This window comes from Carassius auratus, unplaced genomic scaffold, assembly GCF_003368295.1.
Source record: "Carassius auratus strain Wakin unplaced genomic scaffold, ASM336829v1 scaf_tig00217329, whole genome shotgun sequence".
Taxonomy (NCBI): Eukaryota; Metazoa; Chordata; class Actinopteri; order Cypriniformes; family Cyprinidae; genus Carassius; species Carassius auratus.
Window position 1 is genome coordinate 48442 of NW_020529007.1, and position 22137 is coordinate 70578.

The 22137-nt window shown below is 40.2% G+C and overlaps 1 protein-coding gene across 1 annotated transcript; it reads right to left on the reverse strand.

The window, feature by feature from the left end:
- Positions 1-1741: 1741 nt before the first annotated feature.
- Positions 1742-21899, reverse strand: LOC113100665 (uncharacterized). The gene is made up of 12 exons (XM_026265288.1): positions 21770-21899; positions 6803-7123; positions 6387-6701; positions 5838-6167; positions 5413-5733; positions 5196-5267; positions 4989-5078; positions 4813-4863; positions 3271-3357; positions 3051-3079; positions 2539-2607; positions 1742-2402 (listed from the first exon to the last, which is right to left on the reverse strand). Exons 1-12 carry the CDS (start codon positions 21828-21830, stop codon positions 2283-2285), a joined length of 1866 nt encoding a protein of 621 aa, XP_026121073.1. The 5' UTR covers positions 21831-21899; the 3' UTR covers positions 1742-2282.
- Between the last annotated feature and the right edge of the window lie 238 nt (positions 21900-22137).

Below are 22137 nucleotides of genomic sequence, written 5' to 3' on the forward strand. Positions count from 1 at the left end.
TCACCCAACGATGACTCCGTCCACTTCACAACGTTATCACTCCCAGTCCAGATGTATACAATTGATCGAAATCCCAGATCAGGTCTCTTAACTTCCCTCCGATAGCGATGGCGCGGTCTGGTCTTCACTTGCTTTCCAGAACTCACACTCTTTCTGTCCTGAATATCTCCACTCGATCGCGGATATATCTGTTGCACAGCCAGATAGCCGAAACCCCACAATAGTCCTCAAACACCTCCACACGCCAGCCCAAACGTCCCAGGAATTCACCTCTCCTAGGGGAACATATCCAAAGAGAAGAACCACACACGGGGGCAAGCCAACCAGGAAGAATAGCCGGGAGAACGAACGACCAAAAAAGAATCCACAACCCTCCTCATGGTCTCTGCACTTCTCTTTTTATGTGGTTACTCCGCCTCCATAATCCTCTCACAGATCGCCACATCAAACTCCCCACACCAGATGTCAATCTGTCATTAGCGTTGTTATTGCGACATCGGGCGCAACCCGGAAGTGGACCGGTGTTACCGCGACACCGTCCCGAGGGGAACACAAAATTCCGGCGGGACTTAGTTCCGCTTCCCTTTCGTCACCCCGTGACAGATGTTTCACCGTGAACTCTTTCTCTCTTGGTCAACAAAATGTCTGAAATTAATTTAGTGTCACTCTTATGGAAATATGATCATATTTTGTAATTATCATTTAAATAAATGTTTTACATTGTGTGTCATAAATCAACATCTAAGTAAATTGTTATGGGGTTTTAAATCAAAATATGACTTTGTTATGAAACAAGACGTTGATTTCATAGATGTGCTCATATGAGGAGACTGGGACTAAAAGCATGAGAAACAACAAATGAACAGAGAAACAAATCATATTTCAATATTCTGTGAAATATGATATTTTATTATGAAATCTTGTCAATTATTACTATTTTCACTACACTTTTTTCATTACATGTTGCCCCAAAAACACTATGTAAATTAGTTTTAGTTTACAGATACATATAAAACTTGTTATGGTCATTTAACACACATTTTGGAGAAAAGAAAAACAATATTGAATCATTCTGTTATAGTTGAAAATCATATTTTATGCAATCATCTTTTTAACCAAACCAAAGTTAGGTTAAAAAAAATATTTCGCCATTTATATATATATATATATATATATATATATATATATATATATATATATATATATATATATATATATATATATATATAAATAAATGTGTGTGTGTGTGTGTGTGTGTGTTTATATGTGTATGTATGTTTGGCATGTTATGTTTTATTTGTCAATAATAAAACATAATATTACAAACAGCTGCTCAAATGATTCAAACACCAGATTATCTGAGCCTGTCCTCCAGCAAAAAACTACCGTATAGGTCATTTGTGCAAGCACCTTATTACGACCTATATTTACGCTTTAAAGTTAAGCGTCTGTCATCATGAAATGACGTATAACATCATTAACAATCAAAACGCACGTTTATTTAAATGCAATGGTGTGGGCGGTTTACACCGATCTCACAGTATTTCTACATATTTTACTAAGTGGCTTATTCGTCCAAATGTCCACACCTAAACCTAACCCTCACAGAAATCATGCTAAATTATGATTTATTGAGCATATACCTTTTCGTGCACATCCCTTCCCTGGGATCGAACCCATGATAGCATGATTACATATCAAGGTATAACGCAATGATCTACCAACTGAGCTACACGAAACGCAAATCACAGTGCAAATAAAAGAGTACAAATCATTAATATGAAAATGACCTTTTGCCGATAGGGGCGCAATTGTAGTATACGCTCTGATGGGTCGTATTTCAGGGATTTGGACAAACGACCCATACAAGCGTATCTGTTGGAGGACAGCTTGGATTATCATTACTGTCTCATTGTGATAAACACTTACATCATCATGTAGCTTTGCTGTTCTCATAATTAGTGCAAGCTGACAGTTAATTAGCTGTTAATTAGATTAGATGTTAATTATATCCAGGATCAGGTAATCATCTCACTTTCTGATGATTTTTTAAAGCTAAATTGGATTGGATGACAATGATCTAGATATAGACTTTCATATGACTAAATCTGGATCCCTGGTGCTCTCCGGATCCCTAATAACACAATAATCTGCCCAGAATCAGCAATAACTATTAATAAATCAGAGCTGGTTTCTCAACATGTGATATTATTATAATGGCACTGAATGAAATCATCACGAGTCACGGTTCATACTCCTCTAGTCGTGTGGTTTCTGTATAATTATTTGTCTGATTTGTGATGGTTCTTGTTCACAGAGGCATAAAGTTGACTGCAGTTTTCCTGAGCTCCAGCTTTTGTTCCTCTGATGGAAGCGTAAGTCACTTTATCATCACAGCGAACCTGAATCAACATCACAGTCTCTGTTTCAACCCACAGTTATTACAGAATGAGCTTTGAGCTCAATTCAAGACAGATTTCTATAAGAATAAAACTAATACAGGTCATGTTGAGGGAAGATCAAGAAGTGTTTGCTCACCTTGTTCTTCTTGGCTCTGTTTTTTCTGCACACAGTAACTTCAGTATAAGTCACATCATCTGTCTTCTCCTAAACACGAGTGAAAATACATCAGATCAAGCTGTTAAAGACACATCCATCACTACTGTGTGAAGAAGACTCATTATTTTACTGCAGATGTTTGTCAAATATCTGTAAAAACTTCAGGTTCAGTGAAAATCTATCACACAAACATGAGGTTATGATGAAAGATCAAATTGACATGAAAATTAGCACATAACTGTCAAATATACACAGATATACATTAATTACTGAAGATGAATCATATTGTTCACTGTGAGAAGGACGAGTGGAAATGTTGATTGTGTCATTGTTTCCTTTATATTTCTTTCTATCTGTGAGCTTTAGAGCAGAAACAGTAGAAATACACTAACTTGTGCTGATCTAATGTGAGTAATAAGAGTGTGATATTTCAGAGTCAGTCTTCTGTGGAGCTTATGGTTATTAATAACTCATAGATCAACAAAACTCACCACAGAGTCATCAGTCTCTCTTCTGACATCTGAAAAATAATGACATGAGAACAGTTATGATCAAACTGTCTCTAATGAAGATGACAATCAGTTTCTAAAAGAGTCTAGAAGAATTCTAGTGCTGGAATAGAAACATTATTTCTGTTAACTCTATGATTTCTCATAACTTCTTCAAAACTTTGCCTGCTGTTACAGAATATGAGAAACTGTAAAAACTCACCGGCTCTTTTTTTACGAATCAGCCAAAGAATCAGAGCAGGAAGAAGAAGAACGACCGAAACACCGACAACAATCACAATCACAATCACTGAGAGAGAGACGATAGAGAGACACGACTGTATTACTGTGTTTAACCAAATATAAAGAGATAACAAACTACTAATCAGTGCTTTAAGTGGCCCAAAAGAGGTGCCTGTACTCTATTATAGCCTTTTTTCTTTTTGATGACTCCCCTCATCCCCGGAGCTCACAACAACTATATTGAAGGGGTTTTATATGCAGCAGTCAACAGACGACCTTATAAAAATAATAAATCCTTTTATTAGTTTGTGGATTAGCTTGAGCTACTGAACATAAATCAAATGTGCAAAAGGATTTTGAAAAAATACCCTCAGAAAGATCTACTGCATTACTTCATTATCTTGCGTCTGTCCTGCAGCGGTATCATTCAGGTTTGGTGGGGAGTCGTCTGATTCTGACCGTGATGTTTTAGTTCTCAGAGTCTGAATCCAGGAGAGCATATTAAGTGCTGTTCACTGTATTTGTATTATTACCGAGCCGAGTGAGCGCGGTTCACACACCCTCTCCGGTCACGTTGAGTTGTTACTTACAGCGGCAAAAGCGGAGCACGCTTTTCACTTGTAAAACTCAAGGGTGTATGGGTAATGTAGTCTCTGGTCTCGGTGGGTGAATTAGGAAGCTTGCATTGTGAAGGGCGCTCTGAAAAGCGACAGCGCAAGCAAAAGATTAAAACCTCTATTAAAACAGATGTCTAAATGAGCGTACCGGTAAAAGCACATTCTGGGCGCACTGAGAGGTGGCGGTACGCTCAAGAGATATATTTGGAAGTGATACTGAGTACCTGTGCGTACCCACTTAAAGCACTGCTACTAATGCAATGATAAATGACACATTTAACAGCATACTTATCCTTATTTATCAAACTTGTGATTTTATTGTAAGTTTATTACATCTGTGCTTGTTCTCTGAGCTGCTGTCACTTAATTCAGTAGTTATAAAGTCTACATTATCTCAAAGCTTACAGAAAAATATACAATATAGTCGATTAAACACTGCAATAGCTGTCACTTAATTCAGTAGTTATAAAGTCTACATTATATCAAAGCTTACAGAAAAATATACAATATAGTCGATTAAACACTGCAATAGTGTTACAGTATTAATATTTACACTGACGGCAGCAAACCACAAAACCAGCGAATCATACTAACTTCAGATAAAACATGCAGCTGATCATCTGCAGATCATATGTAGTGAAATAATAAATAAAACACAGTTTATCATTGCACATCTGTGTTCACTGCAAGAAGAAACAACCAAACCATGAGCTCTGCTCTTCAGCACAATGGATGAAAACCAGAGAAACTTCAGCAGAATAAATCAACATTAGACTCGACTTACAAAACACATATAACTCTTCATTTTCATTTCTTTATTTCTGTGAATCTGCTCTTTCAGTTGAACTGATTGAATATTGTCAAGAGTATTCAATAAAACAGTGAAAGTAAATCTGTGACTGTACCTTGTGTAGACGTTTCTGCTGGAGTCAATGCTGTTCCTGTTTTAGTTTGATCTGTAAAGATGACATTAGCTCAGATGAATCATAAAACATGACGATCATATTTTAGTTAACACACAAGATACCTCTAATATAACACAATGTAAAGTACTGATGTGAGAAAGTCACTGATGCTGTACCTTCAGTTTCGTGTGTGTTTGTAGTTGTGCGATGCTGAGAGTTTGTGCTGTAGACTGGAATCAGTGATGAATGAGTTAAATCAGTTTGATCTGTAAAGATGAACGTTAGTTCAGATTCATCATACTGTTGAACATGACAGTCATGTTTTATTTAGTTAACACACAAGATAACTCTTCACTGATGTGAGAAAGTCACTGATGCTGTACCTTCAGTGTCATCTGTGTTTGTAGTTGAGCGATGCTGAGAGTTTGTGACTGCTGTCGTTAAATCAGCTTGATCTGTAAAGATGATGTTAGTTCAGATTCATCATAAAACATGACGATCATATTTCAATCACTTAACACAAGATGACTCTAACATTATCTATCATTATATTATCACATCTAAGACTCTTCTACATCTGATCATGAGATGTTTTCTCACCTGAGATCTTGACAGTGTATGAGACTGAGGTCTTGAGTTGATCTCTGTGATTACCTCCACATCTCCACTCTCTGATTTCATCTTCATTCAGGATTGTTGTCTTCAGAGAGATGTAACAGTGATCTGGAGCTGATATCTGATATCTGGAGTCTGAGTTTGTCAGTTTAACACCAGCCTGATTCACCCAGAACAGATAAATTCCCCCAGAACGGATCCAATCACCACAAGAGATTCGAGCATATGATGAATATGAATACAACTGACAGAAGAGAGTCAGAGAGAGACCTGCACTGATCTCAGTCTGTGACGTTGATGAAGAGACTGAAACACAGAATAACACACACATCACACACATTGCAAGCATCAGGGGAGATTAAATAAAAAATATGAACCTTTTTAAATTGACCACATAATCATTAAATTACCATGAAGAACATGCAGATAAACACGAGCATCAGTTCCTTGTTGTTGTCCATTCACATATTGTCTGCAGATGTAAGATCCACAATCTTCTTTTGTGACGCTCTTGATGTTCAGAGAGCAGTCAGACTCCAGACTCAGTCTCTCATGTCTCTCTATGTGTTTCTTCTTTCTCCCTCCAGCGAACAGTTCAACTGCTGATGAATAACTGAATCTGTTATAGTTCCATGTAGTTGAGTTACAGTCAGGAAGAGCATTATTACAGGGCAGACGGACATCTTCACCAGAACTGATGAACACATGAGCATCATCCACTCCACTGAGACCTGAAACACCTGAACACACGAGTTATTATTAAATAGATATAACACTTAACTTTCATTTCTTTATTTCTGTGAAACTGCTCTTTCAATTGAACTGAATGTTAGTTCAGATTCATCATAAAACATGACGATCATATTTCAATCACTTAACACAAGATGACTAACATTATCTATCATTATATTAGCACATCTAAGACTCTTCTACATCTGATCATGAGATTGTTTTCTCACCTGAGATCTTGACAGTGTATGAGACTGAGGTCTGGAGTTGATCTCTGTGAGTAATATTACATCTCCACTCTCTGTTGTGATCTTCATTCAGGATTGTTGTCTTCAGAGAGATGATACAGTGACCTGGAGCTGATATCTGATATCTGGAGTCTGATCTCATCAGTTTAACACCAGCCTGATTCACCCAGAACAGATCAATTCCCTCAGAACGGATCCCATCATCACAAGAGACTCGAGCAGATGATGAATACAACTGACAGAAGAGAGTCACAGAGAGACCTGCACTGATCTCAGTCTGTGACGGTGATGAAGAGACTGAAACACAGAATAACAAAAACATCTGACTATTCAATCATCACGAGAAGTTAAATGAAGAAGTTGCCCTTTTTAAATTTGCCATATAATCATAAAATTACCATGAAGAACATGCAGATAAACACGAGCATCAGTTCCCTGGTGTTGATTATTCACATATTGTCTGCAGAAGTAAAGTCCATAATCTTCTTCTGTGACGCTCTTGATGTTCAGAGAGCAGTCAGACTCCAGACTCAGTCTCTCATGTCTCTCTGTGTCTGTCTTCTTTCTCCCTCCAGTGATCAGTTCAACTGTCTCTGTATGTCTGAATCTGTTATAGATCCATGAAGTTGATTTACAGTCATGAAGAGCATTATTACAGGGCAGACGGACATCTTCACCAGAACTGATGAACAGATGAGCATCATCCACTCCACTGAGACCTGAAACACAAGAACACATGAGTGATTATTATGATATATTAATAAATTAAGACATAAAACACAGCAGCATAAAAATCAGAAGATTTTACATTATTTACATACATTATTTTTTCTTCACTTGATGCAAACAACACTCTCTCCAGAATAATGTTTTTCTTGATCAGAGAGCTGTTCGAATCACAAACACACTCTTAACATGAAGATAATTCAGCATCAGATGTTTGAGTGTGAAAGCGTCTAGTTTCAGTGCGTTCAGGAATAATCCAGTATGTTCTGTTTGTAACACAATAATAAACTGATCATGTTCAGATGAACTCTTTCTCAGATTAATTCACTAACTGTCTTGAAGAGAAAACACAGATGTCTTTACCTGTGAGAAGTGAAGAGAGAAAGATCAGTCCCAGCAAGTGCTCTGAACTGATGGAGAAGAGCTGCTTTACATTGTTCATCAGTGTGAGAACTGCACATTAAGCACAACTGCTCTGAACCCGATCTAAAGGCTATTCTGTGTTAGTTTCTCATCTTTCTTTCAGTCGTTTCCTGCAGGCCATTAAGTTCTAGAAATAAAATCATTAAGTTATTAATGATAAAACTGGTATGTTACTGAAAATGTTCCCACTATCCGTGACTCACTTGTAGAATATTAATTCTAAAACAGTTTTAAAGCATTTTTAAATGATTAGCATCAACTCCAGCTTGGTCAAACAGAAAGTCTTCACACACACAACATGAGCATCTTTATATTCATATCATCAACATCAAATATGCCATTCATATATATATATATATATATATATATATATATATATATATATATATATATATATACACACAGTGGGGACCGAAAGTTTGGGCACCCCTTGCAGAATCTGTGAAAATATGAGTAATTTTCAAAAAATAAGAGAGATCATACTAAATGCATGTTATTTGTTATTTAGTACTGTCCTGAGTAAGATATTCCACAAGACAAAAAAAAAAAAAAATGCTGAAATTATTAAAATAACCCCCTCAAAAGTTTGGGAACCCTTGGTTCTTAATGCTGTGTTCTGTTACCTGATGATCCTCGACTGTCTTTCTGTTTTGTGATGGTTGTGCATGAGTCCCTTGTTTGTTCTGAACAGTTAAACTGAGCAGCGTTCTTCAGAAAAATCTTTAAGGTCCTGCAGATTCTTCAGTTTTCCAGCATCTTTGCATATTTGAACCCTTTCCAGCAGTGACTTTGTGATTTTGAGATGCACCTTATCACACTGAGGACATTTAAGGGACTCAAACACAACTATTTAAAAAGATTCAAACATTCACTGATGCTCCAGAAGGAAACAAGATGCATGAAGAGCTGGGGGGTGAAAACTTTTGGAATTTGAAGATCAAGGTAAATTGTACTTAATTTGTGTACCGGGAAACATACAAGTATCTTCTGTTGCTTACGAAGGGCAGAACTAAATGGAAAAAAAAATATATTTCAACAAAATAAGACAAATTTGGCCATCTTCATTGTGTTCAAAAGTTTTCACCCCCCAGCTCTTAATGCATCTTGTTTCCTTCTGGAGCATCAGTGAATGTTTGAATCTTTTTAAATAGTTGTGTTTGAGTCCCTCAAATGTCCTCAGTGTGATAAGATGCATCTCAAAATCATAAAGTCACTGCTGGAAAGGGTTCAAATATGCAAAGATGCTGGAAAACTGAAGAATCTGCAGGACCTTAAAGATTTTCCTGAAGAACGCTGCTCAGTTTAACTGTTCAGAACAAACAAGGGACTCATGCACAACCATCACAAAACAGAAAGACAGTCGAAATAATCAGGTGACCACACAGAGTATTAAGAACCAAGGGTTCACAAACTTTTGAATGGGGTTATTTTAATAATTTCAGCATTTTTTTTGTCTTGTGGACTAAATGTTACTATCTTTTATGTACAATATCTTACTCAGGACAGTACTAAATAAAATATAACATGCATTTAGTATGATCTCTCTTATTTTTTGAAAATTACTCATATTTTCACAGATTCTGCAAGGGGTGCCCAAAGGGCTATACTATACTGTACTATACTATACTATACTATATATATATATATCTATATATATATAGTACAGACCAAAAGTTTGGACACACCTTCTCATTCAAAGAGTTTTCTTTATTTTCATGACTATGAAAATTGTAGAGTCACACTGAAGGCATCAAGGGCTATTTGACCAAGAAGGAGAGTGATGGGGTGCTGCGCCAGATGACCTGGCCTCCACAGTCACCGGACCTGAACCCAATCCAGATGGTTTAGGGGTGAGCTGGACCGTAGACAGAAGGCAAAAGGGCCAACAAGTGCTAAACATCTCTCGGGGAACTCCTTCAAGACTGTTGGAAGACCATTTCAGGTGACTACCTCTTGAAGCTCATCAAGAGAATGCCAAGAGTGTACAAAACAGTCATCAAAGCAAAAGGTGGCTACTTTGAAGAACCTAGAATATGACATATTTTCAGTTGTTACACACTTTATTGTTATGTATATAATTCCATATATAATTCTAAAGAGAACTTAAATATAAAGAGAACTCTTGACCAAACTTTTGGTTTGTACTATATATATATATATATATATATATATATATATATATATATATATATATATATATATATATATATATATATATACATAGTTTAAAAGAAAATCTATAAATCCTACATAAATATGAAAATGAAGGCCTGATACTAAAGCACAAATACAATGTGGAACGAGAACTCATTAACAATTTTTTTTGTTAATTTTATTGTTTGGTTAATCTCTTTTTCCTTCTACTTGTTTCATTTCTGTTTCAGTTTTTCTATAACCAATTCTCACTATGTGTTTCCAGATCCCTACTATCACTACCACTCTCAAACCACACATCACACAATGTAGCCAGTGCAACCTTAACAACCTGCACACTTTGCCTATGTTTGCTAATACACTACTTTCTTTTCCTATTGGTCTCTGGAATTTCCAGTCTGCTGTAAACAAAGCAGATTTCATTACTTCTATTATTAGTCATTCAAAGCTTAATCTCATGGCCCTAACAGAGACCTGGATCAAACCTGAGGACACTGCTACACCTGCAGCACTCTACAATAATTTCTCATTTTCCCACTCCCCCCGTTTGACTGGAAGAGGTGGAGGTACTGGTCTGCTCATCTCTAGTGATTGGAAATGTAATCCTTCTTAACCTCAACATGGTCCCTGACACATCACTTACCCCTCCACATATCATCTGTTGATGCTAAGAGTGCTACTGATACTTTCTGCTCCACTCTTACATCTTGTTTAGACACTGTTTGCCCCTTATCTTCCAGGCCAGCCCGTAACACCCCTTCTGCCCCTTGGTTATCTGATGTTCTACGCGAACACCATTCTAAGCTTAGAGCTGCTGAAAGGGTGTGGCGCAAATCCAAAAATACTACTGACCTTAATGTGTATCAGTCACTCCTATCTTCTTTCTCTGCTAATGTCTCCTCTGCTAAAGAGACATACTACCATAACAAAATTAACAATTCATCTAACTCTCACATGCTTTTTGAAACATTTTCCTCACTTCTTTGTCCTTATCCTCCTCCTCCTCCTGCTTCATCTCCAATAGCTGACAACTTGTCCACGTTTTTCATTAATAAAATTAAACACATTAGTGCAAAATTTTCCACACCACAATCAGTCAAGCTCATATCACCAGCAAACTTACACTTATTTACATCCTTCTCTTCATTCTCTGAGGCAGAAGTGTCAAAACTCATCCTTTCTAATCACCCTACTACTTGCCCTCTTGATCCTATTCCATCTCATCTCCTTCAAGCCATTTCTCCGTCAGTTGTACCTGCACTCACTCACATCATGAACACTTCCCTCCACACTGGTTTTCCCTCATCATTTAGACAGGCTCGTATAACTCTACTTAAGAAACCCATCCTCAACCCATCTCTTTTAGAGAACTACAGACCAGTTTCCCTTCTTCCTTTTGTTGCAAAAACACTTGGACCACTTCTTTTCTCTGTCTACATGGCATCATTAGGTTCTGTCATTCAGAAACATAGCTTTTCATACCACTGCTATGCTGATGACACTCAACTCTACCTCTCATTCCATCCTGATGATCCGACGGTAGCTATTCGCATCTCAGCTTGTCTAACAGACATTTCTTGCTGAATGATGGACCATCACCTTCAACTCAACCTTGCCAAGACAGAACTGCTTGTGATTCCAGCAAACACATCGTTCCATCACAATTTCACCATCAAGTTAGGCACTTCAACCATAACTCTTTCAAAAACAGCTAGAAGCCTTGGAGTTATGATTGATGATCAGCTGACTTTCTCAGACCACATTGCTAAAACTGTCCGATCCTGCAGATTTGCTTTATTCAACACCAAGAAGATCAAGCCCTTTCTTTCAGAACATGCTGCACAACTCCTTGTTCAAGCTCTTGTTCTGTCCAGGCTGGACAATTGCAATGCTCTCTCTGCAGGTCTTCCAGCCAATTCTAGCAAACCTTTACAATTAATTCAGAATGCAGCAGCAAGATTAATTTTTAATGAACCAATAAGAATATACATCACACCTCTGTTTATCAATTTGCACTGGCTTCCAATAGCTGCTCGCATCAAATTCAAGGCATTGATGTTTGACTACAAAACTACCACTGGCTCTGCACCCATTTACCTAAATGTATTACTTCAGACTTATGTGCCCTCTAGAAGCTTGCGTTCTGCACACACACACACACACACACACACACACACACACACACACACATACGACCTCTAACACTAGCTTGCTCTATTATTTTACTATTCTATCTGTCTTCTTTCTTTTTGTTATATTATTTAAAATCCCATGCTACATGTACTATGTTAACCTAACTGAGACTTGTTATATAACACTTATATATCATTGCTTTTTTGGTTGTTTTTGATTCCTTTCACTGTTCTCATTTGTTAGCCGCTTTGGATAAAAGCATCTCCTAAATGAATAAATGTTAATGTAGATTGAAAAAAATATGTGCCTACAATCAAGATTTAGTGACAACCTGTGTGGTATTTCTGCAAATTTATGTGGCATTATTGCAAAAGCGGGCACTTCAAAATACCTCAAATAACACAAACTAACTAATCTTTGAGAAAAAAATGTTTTTAATGTATATTATAATTTTTCAATATATATTTACAAAATATATGTCAGAAAAGTTGTGAGAGGAGCAGTTAACCACTTCCAAAAAATTGATATTTGTCGTCAATGTGACCCCGAAATTGAAAGAGTAATTGTACAAAAAATAAAAATAAATTAATCATACAAATATATATATATATCTATATATATATATATATATATATATATATATATATATATATATTTTTTTATATATATATATATATATATCTATATATATATATATATATATATATATATATATATATATATATATATATATATATTTTTTTTTTTTTTTTTTTTTTTTTTTTTTTTTTTTTTTTTTGTATGGATATTGATCTAGATGTTGGGGTAGAATTCTGCCATCTGTTGGTTAGAGAAAAAACTTGTAGAAATTAAAATTTTTGGAGAAAAAAGTGTAATGACCCTATATATCCAGCAGAGGTCCTTCAGAGTATCTATGAGCACCATGCCCTGAAGATACTCAAAATATTCAGGGGTAAAATAATGATGTTTCAAAAATGAGGGTAGTTTTTGGATCAATTGTTCCTATTGTAATGACAGATTCCTTGAGTCATAATGAGATCAACGATACCAATGAAGCCACAGTCGATGCCTCCTAGACTGCTGGTCCAATTTCACCAAACTCGATTCAGATCATCTTCAGGCCATGGATTTCTTGCTGATATACCAAACTGTTATTTTTTAACTTACATGTTAAACTGCATTATTTCATCTTAGAAACATTGCCAAGCTATGAAACATGTTGTCTGTTTCTGATGCAGAAATGCTAGTTCATGCATTCATGACCTTGTAACTTCTGGCTCTTCTTTTCACATTTGGCTACCAACATCTGGAATGGCCTTCCTGATAATGTTCGGGGTTCAGACACACTCTCTCTGTTTAAGTCTAGATTAAAAATGCATCTCATCAATTTTACTTTGTCGGAACAGCAGCTATGCTAATGATGTCTCTATTTGTTTCTCTGTTTCTCTAGGATTTATATCCCCTGGTAACTAGGACTTACACAAGCTCCAGTCTGGATCCAGAACACCTGAGAAGAGATGATGCTGACCCCTCAGAGGACCCCAGATGATGCTAACCATGAAACAACAACAGAACTAACAAATATTGCTACAAGTGTTAAAGCTTATAATAATTGCTGTTAATAATGTTCATCGTCTGGCTGACTAGGTCTTGTATTAATTTTTCTAAAAATCCTGTCATATGCTCACAAACTGACAGTCACCACTTATAAGCTACTACTAAATATTGTAGAAACTTAATTTTCTGTAAAGTTGCTTTGTAATGATTTGTATCGAAAAAAGCGCTATAAAAATAAACTTGAATTGAACTCAATTGAATTAACATACATGATGGCACAATGTCAAATTTATTTTATCTCTGCAATGCTTTCGTATATTAACACCAAACCTTTGACCAAACTTCAGACCCATCTCAATATCACACAACTGTGTTTAGTACAATTACTAAACACAGTTCAATTAAATTCAAGTTTATTTGTATAGCTCTCTTTCGATACCAGTCATTACAAAGCAACTTCTGCGAAAAATTAAGTTCCCTTTCGATACTTCACTCATACTGCGTATGGGGAAAAGCTCCTTTTTTCCTCGATACTGAAGCCTTTTTTTAATAACGCAGTGCAACTGCACTGCCATTGGTTTAATCTGTAAACTTTTTTAAACGTTTTAACGGCGGCGGCCATGCCGCGCCACAGCTGTGGCACATGCAGAGCCCCTCTGCATGATAATGACGGCCATGGTGAGTGTGTTTTCTGCCTGGGTAAACTCCCTGCACTCACTGAGACTTCATGCTGCTTTTGTGAGAGCATGAGTCTCGCCTCTCTGCGCTCGCGGATTGCTTTCTTTAATGAATTGAATGAAATCTGTGCCCGGATTTGGGTGAGCTCACGCCGGCTCAGCGCCCGCGTGCCTCACCCTCTCCAATGAGAGAGCCGTCCCCTGTCCTCTTCTCACGCCCAGAGCAGCGTCCCTCGGCTGAAGCGAGCGACCTCGTCTCTTTCGGCGGATCGGAGGACGAGCCGCTTAACGACTCCATGTCACTCGCGGCTTCTGAAACGGAGGACTGGGCCGGCGATTCTGACCCCGCCCACTTGCCGTCACTGGAGCCCATCGACGCCAGAGCTGGGATGGATGCCAAGCTTCTCCGCATCCTCTCCAAGGCCGTTGAGGAACTCCATCTGGAGTGGGCCCCCCCTGAAGAGCCGACACGCAGCAGGCTGGATGAGTGGTACTTGCCAGGACGCCGCCAGGCCCCCCGCCAGCGATCTGCCCCGTTCTTCCCTGGGGTTCATGATGAGCTGACAAAGTCGTGGCGCGCCCCCTACTCGGCCCGCCTACGCACTTCCTCTGCAGCTCTCAGCTCAGTAGATGGCTCTCAGGAGAAGGGCTGTGAGCAATTGCCGCCCCTGGACGAGGCCGTGGCTGCTCACCTCTGTCCCCCCGCGGCTGTGGGGTAGAAAAATAAGAGAGCCCTTCCCTCCAAGCCCTGCAGGACGACCTCTGCCATGGCTGGCAGGGCCTACACTTCTGCGGGCCAAGCCGCTTCATCTCTGCACACCAGTCAATATGAGGGCGGTCATATCACCAGAGCGCGCTCTGGTACTTCAGCAGCTCGCGGCCTCTGTCAAGAACAAAGCCTGTTTCCCTCTGAAGTTCTTTCAGAGGATGCTAGGGCTGATGGCTTCCGCCTCCCCAGTTTTACAGCTCGGCCTCCTACGAATGCGGCCCTTGCAGTACTGGCTGAAACTCCGGGTCCCACCTCATGCTTGGCAGCACAGCCGCTTTCGCATCAGGGTCAACCAGGCCTGTCTAGCAGCCCTGGAGCCTTGGATGAACCCTGTTTGGTTCAGTCATGGAGTACCCCTACAGGCGGTTTCCAGAAGGACGGTGCTCTCAACAGATGCTTCCAACCTGGGTTGGGGTGCTCTGTGCGAGGGCAGACCAGCCTTCGGCTCATGGTCACACGAAGAAAGCCATCTCCATATCAACTGCCTCGAGATGCTGGCAGTGGAACGAGCCCTTCAATCCTTTCAGGCAATCCTGGAAGGGCGCCACATCCTAGTCCAGTCGGACAGCATGACAGTGGTGTCCTACATAAATCACCAAGGCGGCCTTTCATTCAGCCGCCTCTGCGCACTGGCAAAGTGCCTCTTGGAATGGGCATTACCCAGGTTGCGATCGCTCAAGGCGACACACATACCTGGCAGACGAATCTGGGAGCAGACATGTTTTCACGGAGCAATGTCCCCTCGGACGAGTGGATGCTCCTTCCCCAGACGGTTCTCAAAATCTGGGAGATTTTCGGGAAGGCAGAGGTCGACTTCTTCGCCTCAGAAAGCAACAGGGCCGAGTCCTGGCAGGCCATCCCCGGAGTGTCCAAGTGGGTGTTGGGGATAATAAAACATGGCTACTCACTGCAGTTCGCCCGAAGACCCCCGCGTTTTCGCGGAGTGATTCCCACCTCGGTAGAGCCGGACGACGCTCAGGTCCTCAGCACTGAAGTGATGACGCTGTTAAGGAAGGGAGCCATAGAGATAGTTCCTCCCTCAGAAGAAAGGCCACCAGACATATTTTCACGGAGCAATGTCCCCTCGGACGAGTGGATGCTCCTTCCCCAGATGGTTCTCAAAATCTGGGAGATTTTCGGGAAGGCAGAGGTCGACCTCTTCGCCTCAGAAAGCAACTCTTTGCCCAACTTATTTTTCAAAGGAAACAGATGCGCTGGCCACAACTGGCTCAGCCTTCTTCTTTATGCTTTTCCCCCGATCGCTCTGATCCCTCGGGTCATCAGACGAGTCAGGGAAGACACAGAGTCCTCCTAGTGGCCCCACTCTGGAGGACCCAAGTTTGGTCCTCTGAGCTTTTCAGGCTTTCCATGAAAGCCCCATGGCCGATCCCCCTGAGGCGGGACCTCCTCTCTCAGGCGAACAGGACAATCTGGCATCCACAGCCAGAACTCTGGGCTCTGCATGTATGGTCCCTCGATGGGAGCCTCTGAGCCTCCCCGGGGACATGCTACACACCATTGCTCAGGCAAGAGCCCCGTCTACAAGACGCCTCTATGCCCAAAAATGGTCAGTCTTTGTTGACTGGTGCTTAGCACAAAACAAAGACCCTGTTGAGTGTGATGTATCTCCGATACTGTCATTTCTCCAGGAGCGTCTAGAAAAGGGTCTCACCCCTTCCACACTCAAGGTTTACGTAGCAGCCATTGCAGCATTTCATGCTCCTATTGCTGGCCAATCAGTGGGTCGAAACAGTCTCATTGTGCGTTTCCTGAGAGGTGCTAGGCGGTTGAAGCCCCCACGTCCTCTCACCGTTCCCACTTGGGACCTTCACACGGTCCTTGGAGCACTCAAAGGACCTCCCTTTGAACTGCTGTGGTCAGCTGACCTTCGGCCCCTAACGCTCAAAACCGCTCTGCTACTTGCTCTAGCATCGGTCAAGCGTGTTGGCGATTTGCAGGCCCTCTCGGTGAGCCCTGCATGCCTTGAGTTTGGGCCCAATGACTCTAAGGTCATTTTAAAACCCAGGCATGGCTACGTACCTAAAGTGCTCTCAACGCCATTCAGAGCACAGGTAATTTCCCTCTCAGCTCTGCCTCCGTTGTCAGGTGAGCGAGAGCTGGATTTACTCTGCCCAGTGAGGGCTTTGAGGATTTACATTGAGCAGTCGCAGCCGTTCAGGCAATCTTACCAGCTTTTTGTCTGCTTTGGTGGCCGCACCGAAGGGTCTTCGGTCTCAAAGCAACGCCTCTCGCATTGGATAGTTAATGCTATCGCTCTATGTTACTCCTCTATGGGCCATGAGTGCCCCATAGGAGTTAGAGCCCACTCTACTAGAGGGGATGGCCTCTTCATGGGCCTGGTCTAGTGGTGTCTCTATCAAGGACATCTGTGAGGCGGCCGGCTGGTCCTCGCCGTCCACTTTTGTCAGATTCTATAACTTGGATATCCCGACCTTGCATGCTCGGGTTCTTTCGGTTTGATACGACGGCCTCTAGCAGACTCTGTCATCATACCACCTCCAGGGAGCTAGCTCCCTCTTAGCAGTGTAGCGTCAAGGGTTCGATGGCTCCGGCCCTCTCACTTTTCCTCTGGACCCCAGGGTGTTCAAGTTAAGTCTTGTCGTTCCCTACCGTGGCACGGCGCGGTTGAATTCGTTCCACATACGCAGTATGAGTGAAGTATCGAAAGGGAATGTACTCGGTTACGAACGTAACCTCGGTTCCCTGAGATACGGAATGAGTACTGCGTTATATGCCGTACCACGAGTTCATTGTCGTCGCTTCAGTCGTATGACCTGATTTCCTCTGGCGATTGCCTGCTTATATAGCCATTCGCCCCGCCCATTTTGGTGGGCTTTGGCGCGCTGCATCGCCACAGGCTCGCGCAGCTACGCAGCGCTGTCATTGGTTTAAAAAAGTTTACAGATTAAACCAATGGCAGTGCAGTTGCACTGCGTTATTGAAAAAAGGCTTCAGTATCGAGGAAAAAAGGAGCTTTTCCCCATACGCAGAACTCGTTCAGTATCTCAGGGAACCGAGGTTACGTTCGTAACCGAGTACGTTTCTACAATATTTAGTAGTAGCTTATCTAGTAGCTTACCTCTTTAGTAGTAGCTTAAATCTAGTGTATGATTAAAACGATGAGTGGGCCCAGTGACATTTTGCTTGACTCCAAAAGAGTTTATTAGGTCAGTAAACGCAAGTCCTACACAGTAGCCAGAGCAAGAGAAACAATGGATTTCTTTTGCATATCTGACAGTGTAACATTAAGCAGAAGTATTTTGAATGAGTTAAACCTGTATCCTGTTTTCTGGGTAACACTGAGAATATCACTATATATTGTTGCAACACCTCCGCCACGAACAGTCTGACGGGTTACATAGAGACTACTGAACAAGACAGAAAACAAGAGAGCATGAACACAACACAAGACAAGACAGTACACATACATATACACATACATACATCAGCATTAAGACAAACATGAGCTGCTCAGAGACATCTTTAAGAGTCCAGAACATCACCTTTCCATTCATTCCTTTAGTTTTCTGTGAAGCTGCTTCACTGTGGTTTGTGTTCTATTGTTTTCTGAAGAGTGTTTCTGTAGTTAGTTTGACCGCACTGGTTTAACCCACACAGATCTGAGATCATCTCTGAACCCGGTTTGGATGGATGATGCTGTGAATTCTCACATATTCAGATCACAGTTCCTCTTCTTTCTTTAGCTAGGTTTCTACAGAAGAACTTCTCCTTGGTAAACATGTTTGCTGTAGTCCATTTACAAATTTACTGTTAGTTTAATTGGTGCAGTGTTTCTAAAGTGTTTATTTGAGTGATTTTATGTGAAGCAGGGTTCCTCATTCACACACATGGCTGTGATGTTCAAGTGAACTCAAAGACCTCAATTAGCTGATTCAGATGTGTTTAATTAAGCTGCTGAAAGTGTTCCTCCAGGAGCAGGACTGAGGAGACTCATGTAGCTAAAGCACAGATCTACACATACGACCAGCAGAACCCAGACCTGTTCAGGAGCCTCCCCAACACTGCACACGCTGAACGTCTCTACCTCTGGAGTCTCTACTAACCAGCTGATGACTGAATCAGGTGTGTTTGATTAGAGAGAGACACCATGGCCCTCACTGTTGCTGCTCTGATGGACCGATACAGAGGAGCAGAAGATGAACCCTAACCTGACCCTCAGTCACTGTATGAAACAAGAGTTAGGTCTTACACTCCATGATGCTGTACAACGTATTACAGAGAGTCATCTTCAGATCTTCATGGACTCAATGATGACTCCTGGGTTATGAGTCGGACTCTATAACCATTAGGCCATGACCGCCCCACTTTTGGTGGAGATGTTGATGACCCTGCAGGCCTCACGCCTGATTCTTTCAGTGCTGACTTTGAGAACACTGCTGTCTGTGAGACAAGATGCATGAATGAGGAACTTGAAAGATAAGAAGTCTGAGTATTTAGAGTACTGTATAGGGCAGAGTAGTGTATTTCATGACTGATTCTTTATTCCTCTGACCGACAACATTGAGAACAGAATTAGCTGTTGTAAATGAGGATGAGAAACTTCTCATGATACTCAAGACTCTCTCAACCAGTCCCACGCTCCTCGAGGAATTCACGATTTTAAGTTTCAGGAGAGAATCTGCTCACTGCTGTCTCCACACTTCCATCAGTGAACATCTACAGCTCATTTATTTGCTGGATTTCTGCAGATTATTATGATAATAGTGATTATGGGATCATCATATTCCATATAAAGTTTTACAGAGATGTTTTGCATCAAGTTCAGAGTCAAGAGCTACTTACAATCTTGAGATGGTTGACAGCCGTTCTACTTTCATAACTAAAATAGAGTATTAATTATAGCAGCTGTAGTGTTTCAGATCTGTGATCTCACTGTTGAGGTTTGGAAACATGCGAGTTAGACCGCAGTAGAGCAGAGATCATCTCTGAACCCAGTTTAGACATACTGTGAACTCTGAATCATTCTGATGACAGTTTCTCTTCTTTCTTTCTGTGTGTGTTGGGGGGAAGGGGGGGGGGGGGGTCATTCGAGTGAATAAGCCACCTTCTAAAGATCGGTATAAAAAGTCCATACATTAAACATGCAAACAATACTGTCATTATTCTTAACTTTAAAACATAAATACAGGTCGTAATAAGGTGCACAAATGACCTTGTTTAGTTTTTTGGGGAGGACAGGGGTACAGTAATAATTGGGCTAGTTTATTTCATTTGTTCTAGATTCCTTTCAATTTAATTCTAATTCCTTTTAATTTCGGGAAGTCGAATCTTAATACTAGGGTTGTGGGTTTGAGTCTCGATACCACGACTGAGGTGCCCCTGAGCAAGGCATTGAACCCCCAACTGCTCCCTGGGGGCATAAATGATGCCCACTGCTCCAGGTGTGTGTGTACAGTGTGATTGAAGCACCCCTCCTTATCATTTGTGCTCTCCTTAGAGTTACAAATGATCTGCTCTTATCATCTGATCATGGTTGTATCTCTCTATTAGTTTTATTGGATCTTAGTGCTGCGTTTGACACAATTGACCACAACATTCTTTTGTATAGAATATAAAACTATTGTTGGCATTAATGGAAGTGCATTAGCATGGTTTAACCCTCTGAGGTCTAAGGGTATTTTTGGGGCCTGGAGAAGTTTTGTCATTCCCTGACATTTGTGCTTTTTTTCAGTTGCTTATAAACATCTAAATGGTTTAAGTCTAATATCACTGTAATCAGCACAAACTGGGCCATAATAAAATGTAGCCATAATATCATTGATCATTGTTCTCACAAAAAATATTTTTTCATAACATGAGCTCTGCAGTTTAGTTTAAGGATGAATCATTGTGCAAGTCATTATGTGTTTCCACTAGCATACAAATATGTCTATATTCATATCATTTTTGTTAATATAACATCTGCGTAATAACAGTGTAATTTCAGAGTTTATCTCCATTTATTAATGAATTAGCATAGAATATTTCATGTAACTGTGTATGTTAAACTGAAAACAAAGTTTAAAATCGTTGATTACTTCATTACCTTTCTCTCTCCAAGAACAGAGTTTGTACACATGGTCTAGATTGTTGTACAGTGCACAGATATTTACAGCAAATTTATTTTTTATAATCATTTTCTAGCCTTATCTCCAAATGACTACAGCCCCATTGACTCCCTCTGCCAATGTATTGATGAAATTAATAGTTGGATGTGCCAGAACTTTCTTCAGTTAAACAAGGAAAAAACTGAATTCATTGCATTTGGAAACAAAGATGAAGTGTTCAAGGTGAATGCATACCTTGACTCTAGGGGTCAAACAACTAAAAATCATGTCAGGAATCTTGGTGTGATTCTGGAGACAGACCTAAGTTTCAGTAGTCATGTCAAAGCAGTAACTAAATCAGCATACTATCATTTAAAAAACATTGCAAGAATTAGATGTTTTGTTTCCAGCCAAGACTTAGAGAAACTTGTTCATGCCTTCATCACCAGCAGGGTGGACTATTGTAATGGGCTCCTCACCGGCCTTCCCAAAAAGACCATTAGACAGCTGCAGCTCATCCAGAACCAGAAGATCTGAGCATATCACACCAGTCCTCAGGTCCTTACACTGGCTTCCAGTTACATTTAGGACTGATTTTAAAGTACTTTTACTAGTTTATAAATCACTAAATGAACTTGCCTTGCCTATAAATCATGATATGTTTGGAAAATTTCTTATGCATATTTCTATGGCCACTTTGTGCATACACAACATTTATAAACGAGATCACTAGTCACTATGTCCAGTATCAGCAGTATGTTCTGTTTGCAACACAATAATAAACTGATCATGTTCAGATGAACTCTTTCTCAGATTAATTCACTAACTGTCTTGAAGAGAAAACACAGATGTCTTTACCTGTGAGAAGTGAAGAGAGAAAGATCAGTCCCAGCAGACACAAGTGACACTTATCAGCCATCTTCTCTTTCTGTCAGTCTTCCTCTTCATTATATTCTCTCAACTCTTTCTTTAAATACTCTCAGCTCTTCCTGTGTTTGTTCACTTCCTCTGATCTACAGACTGAGTGTTGAAATCCTGCTTTATAGTGAGACGATGCCAGTGCTGCTTGACTTTTCTCTTGGTAATATTGATTAAATATTATATTTATCCTATAGAAGACATTTGCATAAGTTTTCTAAATGTTCTAAAAGCCAGATGTGTTTTGAAGGGCTCATGGTCTAATTGTAACAGTATGGAGAATGAGTAAAGATTATTAAACCGTTGAC